The sequence below is a fragment of the Muntiacus reevesi genome, chromosome 2 (assembly GCF_963930625.1).
Source record: "Muntiacus reevesi chromosome 2, mMunRee1.1, whole genome shotgun sequence".
NCBI classification, from domain to species: Eukaryota; Metazoa; Chordata; class Mammalia; order Artiodactyla; family Cervidae; genus Muntiacus; species Muntiacus reevesi.
Window position 1 is genome coordinate 196,871,007 of NC_089250.1, and position 12,093 is coordinate 196,883,099.

The following is a 12,093-nucleotide window of genomic DNA, read 5'->3' on the forward strand; positions in this document are numbered from 1 at the left end:
TGGGTATGGAAAGGAGTATGACACCCTGCTTATATTGGTACCCTGCTTATCTAACTTCTATTCAGAATACATCATGTGAAATGCTGTGCTGCATGTATTACAAGCTGAAATTAAGATTGTTGGGAGAAATATCAACAACCTCAGATATGAAGATGGTACCATTCCAATGATAGAAGTGAAGACGAACTAAAAAAAAAAAAAAAAAAAAAAAAAAAAAAAAAAAACACCTCTTGATGAGGATAAAAGAGAAGAGTGGGAAGCTAACTTGAAACTCAACATTAAAAAACTAAGATTATGGCATCTGGTCCCATCACTTCATGCCAAATAGAAGGGGGAAAATTGGAAGTGGTGACAGATTTTACTTTCTTGGACTCCAATATCACTGCGGATAGTGATTGAAGCCATGAAATTAAAAGATGCTTGCTCCTTGGAAGAAAAGCTATGGCAAACCTAGACAGCATATTAAAAAGCAGAGGCATGACTGTGCCAACAAGGGCACACATAGTCAAAGCTATGATTTTTCCAGGAGTCATGTATGGATGTGAGGGTTGGACCATAAAGAAGGCTGAGTACCAAAGAACTGATGCTTTTGAACTGTGGTGCTGATGAAGACTCTTGAGAGTCTCTTGAACAGCAAGGAGATCAAACAAGTCAGTTTTAAAGGAAATCAACATTGAATATTCATTGAAAGGACTGATGCTGAAACTGAAGTTCCAATACCTTGGCTACCTAATGCACTCATGGAAAAGACCCTGATGCTGGGAAAGATTGAGGGCAAAAGGAGAAGGGAGTGACAGAGGATGAGATGATTTGATAACATCACCAACTCAGTGGATATAAATTTGAGCAAACTCTGGGAGATAGTGGAGGACAGAAAAGCCTGGCATGTCCATAGGGTCTCAAAGAATTGGACATGACTTAGTGACTAGATAACAACTATCTCTATTTCTATATCATCTATATATCTATATCTACATATGCACATGAGCTAAGTCGCTTGAGTCATGTCTGACTCTTTGTGACCCTATGGACCATAGCCCACCAAGCTCCTCTGTCCGTGGGAGTCTCCAGGCCAGAATACTGGAATGGATAGCTATTCCTTTCTCCAGGGGATCTTCCTGAGCCAGGATTGAACCCAGGACAATATATATATGTATTTGTCCATTCATCTCTGGATGGACTTCTGGGTGACTCCTTTGTTTTGGCTATTGCTAAAGTGTTATAATGTACATATCTTTTCAAATTAGTGTTTTTTCCTTCAGATAACACTCAGAAATATAACTACTAGATAGTACAGTAATTCTGTTTAACTTTCTGAGAAACTTCCATACTGTTTTCCATAGCGATTTCACAAATTTACATTCCCATCAACAGTACATTAGGGTCCCTTTTTCTCCACATCCTTGCCAACACTTGTTATTTGTTGTTTTCTGATAATATCCATTCTGATAGGTGTGAGTTGATATTTCATTGTGCTTTTGATGTTCATTTCCTAGGTGATTACTGATGTGGAGCATCTTTTTATTTATCTATTGATCATCTGTATGTTTTCTTTAAAAATATCTATTCAAGTCATTTGCCCATTTTTAATTATTTTCTTTTTTGCTGTTGAGTTGTATAAGCCCTTTGTATTTTTATATATCAATGCTTTCAGATTTATCTTTGGCAAATGTATTTTCCCATTCAATAGGCTGTCCATCTGTTTTGTTAAAGGTTTCTTGCAACGTGCAAAAGGTTTTTATTTTTATATAATCCCATTTATTTACTTTTTCTTTTGTTGCCCTGGGCCTAAGGATATTCAAATAAATACTACTCAGATCAATGTCAGAGCATACTGTTCTGTGTTTTCTTCTAGGACTTTTCTGGTTTCAGGCCTTATATTTAAGTCTTAGTTCCATGCTATTTATTTTTGTATATTGCATGAGAAGTTGCTCTAGTTTGACTCTGTGGCACCTAACAGTCCTGTTTTTTCAAACCATGTATTAAACAGATTGTCTTTTCTGCGTTCATAGTTTTGTCTCTTTTGCTATGGATTAGTTGACCAAGTAAGTGTGGTTTTGTTTCTGGACTGTATCCTATTCCATTGATCTATGTGTCTGTTTTTGTGCCAGTGTCATATTGTTTTGATTACTATGGCTTTGTAGTATGCTTTTAAATCATAGGAGTATGATACTTACAGCTTTGTTCTTTTTTTTTTTCAAGATTGTTTTGGCTATCTGGAAAATCTTAGAATTATTTTTTTTTTAAGTTCTGATGTCTTGGTAAGAATTGCATTAAATCTATGGATTTTGGGGGGAGTCTGTTCATTTTAACAATGTTAATTCTTCCAATCCATGTTCACAGTTTCTTTCTATTTGTTTTTGTTGTCATCAATTTCTTTCATCAATAAGCCACAGTTTTCAAGATACAAGTCTTTTACCTCTTTGGTTAGATTTATTCCTACAGGTCTTCTTTTTGATGCAGTTGTAAATAGGATTGTTTTCTTAATCTGTCTTATTAGTGGATAGAAATGCAACAGGACCCATAAAGTTCAAAGTTGTGCTGCTGAAGGGTCTACTGTATTTGCTTTATGAATTATATATTCTTATGTTGTGTACATATATGTTTATCTTCTTGTTGCATCAATTCCTTAATCACCATGAAATGATGTCTCATTTGTTTCTTGTTACATGCTTTGTTTTAAAGTCTATTTTGCCTGATATGTGTATGGTTATCCCAGCTTTTTTTCCACTTGCATTTATATAGAAAACATTTTTCCATCCCCTTACTTTCAGTCTGTGTGTGACTTTAGATCTGATGTGAGTCTTCTTGTAGGCAGGATATAATCAGTCTTGTGTTTTTGATTTTGCTTTTTTTAAAATCCATTTAGCTACTCTATGCCAGTTGATTGGAATATTAATCCATTCATATTTAAAGTAACTTTTGCTAGATATGTACTTATTGACATTTTGTTGTTTTCTGCTTGTTTTTGTAATGACTTTTTTGTTCCTTCTTTTTTTACTCTGTTCCCTTATGATTTGATGTGTTATGTTTGAATTTCTTTCTCTTTTGTGTGTGTACCTATTGCACATTTTTGGCTTGTGGTTATCAATATATATAAAGTTGATGATCCCTTTAAGTGAGATGCTTTCTAACCACCCTGCATTTTTATTGTTCCCCCATGTTTGTTGTTTTTTATGACATATTTTACATATTTTTCTTTTACATATCTCTTAACTGCTTATTGTGAATATAGATGATTTTATTGCTTTTGCCCTTTAACCTTTTTCCTAGCTTTACAAATGGTTTCTGCTCTTGGTGAAGTGACCTAACGTAGGAAACCTATGGGCTCAGCAGCACACTCCCCTCTGGTCGCTAGAGTTATATGTTCTATGGATCCCCCCTCTGTAAGCCGTGTGGGCTCTTCTGTTAAGGCATGGCCAACTACTGTGGGCATGCTGGTAGACAACGTTGGCCCCTAGACTTGTTGGCTGACATTGTCTGTAACATGTAGTGGTTGCCAACTGGTGGGCAAGGCTGGTTCCTGGTGGTGTCAGCCATGTGACCTAGTGTGTTCCAGGGCTGATCTTGGCACACTGATGGGTCAACCTGGATCGTGGAATAGCTCCAGGTACCCAAAAGTGGCTACCTGGAGCTGGTGTTGGCCTACTGGTGACTGTGGTCATCTTTAGATTTAATTTAACCCTGTAATTCCTCATTATTCGCTATTTATAATCCAGAATTTTTTTAAATGTATTCATTCAATACATTTGCTTTATGCAAGATGCTCTTCTAAGTGCTTTGATAAAGAATTTTAAAGTTATCACTAATTTTTTTTGTTTTATTGAGATAGGATTGAAATATAATAATCACTGTTTTCTTAAAAAAAACAAAAAGCAGCAGTTTTTCAAGTCAAACTCTTAACACACTAATATGCATAGCAAAATATTTTGCCATAAAATCTGGGATTTTCATTGTAGGAAAGCTTTTGGCAATGGATTTAACTTTTTAAAATAGATGTGAGTTTATAAATATTAATGTCTTATAAGTATTAAAATAATGTACACTTTTTATTCCTAGTTATTTTGATATTTTTATTGTCTTTTTTTCTTGACACATCTTGCTAAGAATCTACCAATTTTATTAATCTTTTCAAAACCAGTTTTTGTTTTACTGGTATTCTGTATTGTGTATTTGCTTTCCATTTCATTGATACTTACTCTTGTCTTTATTATTTCTTTTCATGTACATTCCCTTAATATAATTTTCTATTCCTTTTTTTATTTTTTAGCTTATTGAGTTGGAAGATTATGTTCCTACCTTTCAGCCTTCCCCTTTTCTAATATATACATTAAAAATATAAATTTCCCACTAAGCACATTCTTTTGGGGTACAAATTTTGATACGGCATATTTTGTTACCATTAGGTCAAACTATTTTTATTTGCCTTTTTATTGGCTAATTTCCTGATAGTTGAGATGAGCTTCTCCTCTTGTTAATGATTTCTAGTTTAATTGTGGCCAAACCACATACTCAAACTTTTGAAATTTCTGGTGGTTAGTAAACATTCCAAAGGCAATTAAGAAAACGTAAAGTATATCATTGTTGGGGAAATGTATTATCTATGTGAATTAGGATTCAAATTCTATGAAATCGATCATATTCTACCATTAATTTATAGAAATTCTACTTTTATTTTATTCTAATTAAAACTGAGGCAAGTCTTTTTATAGTCAGTAAACTCACATGTTTTAACATTCAGAAAGAATCATATCATTTGTCAATCACATGAGTAACTGGTCTACCTTTCCAATTTTCGTATTCAAACTATATTCTAGTTAGAGATTAACAAGGAGTAAGTTTTTATCTATTTAAATCAACTCTTTTAATCTATAATCTGCCTATAATATAATTCAAACATTTTATATGAGATTTTAATAAGTTTTAGAACATTTTTATCACCACCATTTCCTTTTGTCCTTTCCTAATCAATATCCACCCACCCCTACCTGGAGCCCCAGGTAGCCATTGATTTTCTGTCACTAGCATTATATTTCTCTTTATTAGGATGTCATAGAAATGGAATAATATAAGAATAATTATATAGGAATAATATAGGAATAAAAATAATATAGGAATAACAATAAAAAATATACTCTTTTGTGTCTGGTTTCTTTTGCTCAGTGTGTTTTTCAGATTCATCTATATTGCTTTGTGTATTTCTTCTTCATTAATTTTTATTGCTGAGTTAGTAGGTTTTTTAAAAATCTATTTCTCAACTTCCCTTGGCTTCAAATCTCACTGCATAAAGCTTTAAATCTCATATAAAGTTTAAAGGTTGTGTTTTATCTTCTTCATAACATGCTAATCTTAGTATCATATTATCAGATTAATTCTGAGCACAAAAACCCACAACTGTTTAATCAAGATCTTCAAGTTGCTAGAATTTAGTCTGAATTTCTGTCTGAATTAAAGCAACTATTGTTTTCACTTTGATACCCAGAATTTCTATTATTTTATAAAATCCTACATACTCTGCTCCCCTTATACAGAGAATGCACAGCTAGCCATTTATATTTGCTAATATTCCTTAATCCAATGGTTTATTTTAGCACTGACTTTTCCATATATGTGTGTGTGTGTGTGTGTGTGTGTGTGTGTGTATTGTATATATATGTTACTGCTAAGTTGCTTCAGTCATGTCCGACGCTGTGCGACCCCATAGACAGCAGCCCACCAGGCTCCCCCATCCCTGGGATTCTCCAGGCAAGAACACTGGAGTGGGTTGCCATTTCCTTCTCCAATGCATGAAAGTGAAAAGTGAAAGTGAAGTCGCTCAGTCGTGTCCGACTCTTAGTGACCTCATTGACTGCAGCCTACCTGACTCCTCCGTCCATGGGATTTTCCAGGCGAGAGTATTGGAATGGGGTGCCATTTCCTTCTCCATACACACACACACACACACACACACACACACACACATATAAATTTATATAGGTATGTGTGTATGCATGTATGTATATAAATCATATATCAGGTGAGCCACACTCTAGTGTTCCAAGTATATGAGGCAAAGCTGATATGATCACATTTGCACTTATGTGGGAAGAATTGCTGGAAGATTATACATCAAGCAATTTTCAATGTTGACATTCAGAGACTGAAATTTTGATAAGGAATTTGAAGTAATTTTTCTGTTAGTAAAATTGTGTGTTGCCTGAACTTTTATTCCAAACGTGTTTTCTTTGGGGAATTTAAAAAACTTAAATCATTTTACTTAGGTAAAATTAAAGATTTGACTTAAACAAGAAAATGAAAATTATCCATAAACACTTAAAACCATTCATTTACATGTGCAGATGGATGTCTTGTACACCATTGTATCACGTTGGTTTAAGAACAGTGCCCAAGAAATAATGAGAACTTAACAGATATATAGTAAATGAATGAATGAATGGATGGATACTATTATAGAACTGAAGACTCAATGTAAATATGATTTTACTTTTCTAAATTGATATTGTATGATTTTTACTGCAGAAACATTCTGAAAGCATTTTTGATTGGTTTTATCATATCCTATTACATAGAAATAACAGTTTTGTCAACAGTATTTAGTTGAATTCTGTTTTTTTATCCAGTTTACCAACCTAGATCTTTTGACTGGGGCATTTCATTCATTACATTCAAAGTAATTATAGATAAAGATGACTTACTATTGTTATATTGTTGTTTTCTTGATATCACAGCTTTCGTGTCCCTCAGTTTATCATTGCTGCCTTCCTCTGTGTTTAGTTGATTTTTTGTAGTGATATGTTTTGATTTTCATTTCTTTTTGTGTATATTCTGTAGATAATTTATTTATGGTTACCATAGAGATTGTATATAACATTCTAAATTATAACAATTTATTTTAAACTAATAGCAACTTAACTTTATTCACATCCAAAACCCTACTCTTTTCTAGCTCCCTTACACCTTCCTATATTATGTTACTGATTTCACAAAAGACATATTTACATATTGTGCACCCATTAACATAGTTTATAATTATTTTTATGCTTTTGTGTTTTACATATAGTGAAAGAATAAAAAGTGAAGCTATGAACCAAAATTATAACAATACTTCTTTTATATTTGTCTGTATATCTGTCTCTATTAAATAATTTTATATTTTTGTATTTAAGTTACTCTCTAAAGTTCTTTCATCTCAACTTAAACTCCTCTTAGCATTACTTATAGGGAAAGTCTAGGGGTAATGAAGTTTAGGATTGGTTGGATGGCCTCACCAATTCAATGGACATGAACTTGGGCAAACTCTGGTAAATAGTAAAGGACAGGGAGGCCTAGCACCCTGCAGTCCATGTGGTCACAAAGAGTTGGACATAACTTAGTGACTAAACAGAAACAACAAATTTTATTGAGCACATACTATGCGTCAGTCACTTTTCCTTCTAAGATAATTAATTTAAACTTTACTATATTCTGGGTAGTATTATTCTACCCTTTCCATAGAAGAGAAAAGTGAGGCACAGAAAGTAACCTGCTGTCCATGTGGAAAAAAGGCAGACACACGGGAGAATAAAATTTTAAGTCTTCAGTAAGTGACATGAAGGTTATTCATGGTTTAATGTGATTTAAGAGGAGAGGGTTACAGTAGACCAGGAGTTGGCTGGATCACACGTCCCCCCAACTTTTCTTGGCTCTATAAATGTTTTAACATGGAATTTTGGACCTTGAGCTACACTCACAGGAACATGACCGTGCTAGTGGACTGACCAAATTAGTGCCCTTTCCTTGGAAGCAGGACCTAACATGTGGTTTATGATCTTAACAAGGAGGGCAAGAGAAGTCCAAACCCAGCCCTGTGGTGGGTGAATGATCAAGGCGATGAAGTCAAGTGGAGCTTCAGGGAGATGACAGACTTAACCTGTCGCACAGCCAACGTCTTCACACAGGCCTGCGGCCTTCAGACGGGAGACCGTCTAGCCTTGATTTTGCCTCGAGTGCCTGAGTGGTGGCTTGCATCTGTGGGCTGCATCCGAACAGGTTAGTGACCAAAGAGGCCTTAGGATGGGCCTAGAGCTAATTGGTCCTGAAATATTAGGTGCTTCCTCTTCCCCTAATTTTTTTTCTTCTTAATAGTCTTTCCTTCTGTCAAATTCCTTTAAATACTAGTTTACTCCTTCTCATTCACTCTTTCCCTTATATTCACACCTATCAAGCACAATGTGATAATTCTCCCTTCCTCCCTCTCTCTCTCTCACACACACACAAACTTTCTCCTACACAGTCTCAGACATTCTTACTTCTTTATAAGATTCATCAGTTATTAACATTTTGCCATATTGAATCCTCTCTCTCCCAGGGAGTCATTTAAGAATCAGTTGCAGACACTGTGACACCCATAAACACCAGATAAATACTAAAATATGTATCTGCTAAGATTCATGACATTTCTTTCACATAACCGCATAAGAAATCTCACTCTGATTCAGTATAGTCACCTGATGTACATCCAGAGTCAAAATTCTTCAAATATCCCAATAACGTCCTTTATAGGATTATTTTTGTGCTTAAATCAAAAACCCAGGATTTCCCCTGGCAGTCCAATGGTTAAGATCCCATGCTTCCAATGTAGGGTCACGGCTTCTAGGAACCAAGATCCCATGTACCACACTGCACAACCTACTGTTTGGTGTTTGTTTTTTTTAAAACAACTGTATAAAATCCAATTGAGGATCATGTGTTGCATTTAGTTGTTGTATGTCCCCAGTCTTCTTTAATATAAAATGTTTCTCTACATTCTATATTGTCTATGTGACAATGCAATGACAGTTTTGAAATGCCTAAGCCAGTGTTGTAGAATATCCCTCAAAATTTGTATTTCTGTCTCCTTCTTTATGATTATATTCAGGATGAACATTCTTAGCACAAGTACTAGAAGGACTTGTGTCTTTCTTGGTGCACCACATTGGGGATACACACAGTTGGTTTGTCCTAACATCAATGACACTGTTTTATCACTTTAAAAAGGTAGTATCCAGCTTTGTAAAGGTGCATTTTCCCTTTGTAGTTAGTAAATAATCTGTCATGTAATATTATGGGACTGTGTGAATATCCTTTCCTGAGCTGTCTTTCACTTTATGACTTGAAAATTCATTGATGAGTCTTGACTGAATTAAATATTTTAATGGTGGTTTTATATTAGGTATTTCTATTTATATCATACCCTTCACACTTATTAGCTGGCGTTCTTCTGTAGAGATTTTCCTTTCCCTTTAATGATTGTCTATGCATTGACCTATATAAACAGCATGAGACTCATGGATTCTTTTTTGAATCAACTTCAGTTCTGTCATGCAGGTTCATACAGTATTTCATGTTCTTGTTCATATATTCTCTCTCATATTTCCTCACAAACAGTTGTTTAATCCATCAAGATCAAGAATTAACAGCAATGGCTGAGTGAGTATGGAGATGCCATGCCATCTGTATCGTTTAGAGATGTTCCATGATTTATATCTAATCCTGTTCACACTCTGCACACTGTTCCTTGAGCCTAGGGTAGGCAAGGCACGAGCTGAGGCTGGAAGGAGACTCACGGAGCCAGAGGAACTGCAGACACATTTATTCTGTCCTGGCAGACGCAGCAGCCATAGCATAACCTAACACAACACAACCTCTCTCCTGCCTGGCACAAGCAGCTGTAGCAGCAGACACGCTATTTTCTCTCCTCTCAAGGCTGACCCAGCTGGACACAGCCGTGATCCAGCAGGAATGCTGCTACTTTTTAGGCGGAACTCCTATCTGCGTGCAGCACTGAACTCCTGACCAAGCAGGAACCTCGTGACGCGCATGCGCCGTGAGATAAATGCGCTCAGCTGCTACGCAGTCATTATTTACAAAACGTGGGACGAGAGAGCCTGAACACACCATCTTGGCTAATTTGTTCTCTCCCCACACATGAGAGATCCAAGACGTGAGTTGAGACCTCTGGGATAAAAAGAATGAAAGAAGAGTAGACGTAAAGAATGAAAATTTTAAGAAGATGCATAGTACATGAAAACAATTCTGAGTCAGGAGTAGCCTAGATGGAGAATGGTCATTTTGAAATAGAGAATAGAGTTGTGTGAGAGAAAGGTGAAGAGTGTGCAGTGCTCACTCCAATGTCAGGATGACAAGAAGAGGGTTTTCCTGGAGAGAGGGCACAGGTGTTAGCAAAACCTGTGCTTTGGGAAGGACACAAATAGAAGAATTTAGACACAATTTAGAAGAATTGTGAAGGAGAAAAAGTCAGTGCACTGTGGAACATAAACAAGCTAGTAATATGGAAGGTGAGTAGTAGGAAGACTCAGAAAAGGGCACCTGGTGGGAAAATTAGAATCCAATAGAAGCACACAAAACTTGAATTAATTGTTGGTGATGGGAGAAAGAAGGTAGGAAAGTTGAAAGGACAGTGTGGTTAACTTAGGGTATGAGGAACAAAGGAAACAGAAGAAATTCAAGGTGACACAAGAGATGGATAGAGAAGGAAGTGAGAGGAGAAAAAATGGGGGCAGAGATGCAGCAGCAGGGACACTGTCCTACTTGTATCTTTCCCAGTTCCCATGGATAGTTGTGTAAAGAAGGACTCTACTGGCTAGATCCATCCACAGTAGAAAAGTTTAGGGTAGGCTTTTCAAATTTTTAATGTGCATAGAAATCACTTGGAGATCTTGTTAAAATGTAGATTGAGTTAGGAAGTTTGGGGTGGGGGGTCAGATTCTGTGTCCTAGGTGGTACTGATGGTCTGGACCGTACTTTGCATAACAGAGGCTAGCGGATTTCTGTGCAGATAAACCAGGGCTGAAGCCCATGGTTGTGGAGCTGTGAAAGCGAAAGAAAAACAAGCAGTTTCCTTCTCATACCTAGGGGTCATCTACATGCCAGGGACCACCCAGATGAAGGCCAAGGACATTCTCTACCGACTACAAGTGTCTGGAGCCAAAGCCATCATGACCACAGATACCCTTGCCCCAGAGGTGGATTCTGTGGAACCTGAGTGTCCTTCTCTGAAAACCAAGCTCCTGGTGTCTGACCACAGCCGTGAAGGGTGGCTGGACTTCCGATCGCTGATTAAGTGAGTTTCTGTTCTGACAAGTGTACTTTCTGAAGAATGGCAGAAGGCCACTCACTCCCAAGTGCTGGGAGAGAATCAGCCAGTGGGAGGAAACTCACCAGGTCTGAGCTTCTCTCTCCAGATATGTCACTGATTTGCTAAGCAGGCCTCAGTTAGGTCATTTTCCTCTCTTAGCTGCAAGTGTTTTTATCTATAAAATAGGGAAATTGAGCTTCTATGCCTGTCTCACTAATATATATATATACTAATAATATATACCCTTATGCAAAGAGATACATGGAGTCAGAGGGTTATTGTATTTCATTTTCCTTATAGGTGGAGAATCTGAAACATTATTTTTATAAAAAAATTAACATTTATAGGAGTTGAATGAAAAGTTAAGATGAATTTTTAAGGTGAAACTTGAGACAGTGAAGAATGAGGCTGTGGCTGACAGGCAGCTTTGGGAGCACTTTCCGTCTCTTAGGGTAGGTGCCAAGAGGGACACCTTGAGGGAAAAGTCAGGGAAGTGTTGGAGGTAACAAAGACTCCCTCAAAACTGATTCTGCAAGCCTTCAGGCATTTTTCATATCACTCACAAATCATGCTGGATTTGTTTTCTTAAAGTAACTCCACAGTTTTTTGAAGTTCTTTACTTCAACCACAAAAGGCAAATATACTAGTGAAATCACATCTTATGCTAGATTACAAAGAAAATGGAATGAAAATAGCTTAAACAAAGAATATTCATTTGAACTCCTGTAAATTGCCCAAAGTCAGTATGATATCATTTCTCCACAACAGCCAGTGCTTCCCCCAGCACTGGGATTACTTGCGGTCTCTCTGATTGAGTACTTGCAAGGAAACTTTTTCATTTACCATCAAAATAGGCTCAAGAAAGAGACTCTCAGTCTAGGAGAAGCTCCCACATATCAAAGCAGCGATATGTGGGACATGAAGGAACCTGGTAGCTCAGCTGGTGAAGAATTCACCTGCAATGCAGGAGACCCCAG

The 12,093-nt window shown here is 36.5% G+C and overlaps 1 protein-coding gene across 3 annotated transcripts in view; it reads left to right on the forward strand.

Annotated features, from left to right (window-relative positions):
* The window catches only part of ACSM1 (acyl-CoA synthetase medium chain family member 1), a 72,618-nt gene that overhangs the window by 44,354 nt on the left and 16,171 nt on the right, over nucleotides 1-12,093 (forward strand). For all 3 annotated transcript variants that reach the window (XM_065924445.1, XM_065924446.1, XM_065924447.1), the window contains 2 exons: nucleotides 7,818-8,028; nucleotides 10,894-11,101. In XM_065924445.1, the coding sequence (XP_065780517.1) occupies nucleotides 7,818-8,028; nucleotides 10,894-11,101 (419 nt within the window). The remainder of the gene's footprint in view (nucleotides 1-7,817; nucleotides 8,029-10,893; nucleotides 11,102-12,093) is intronic.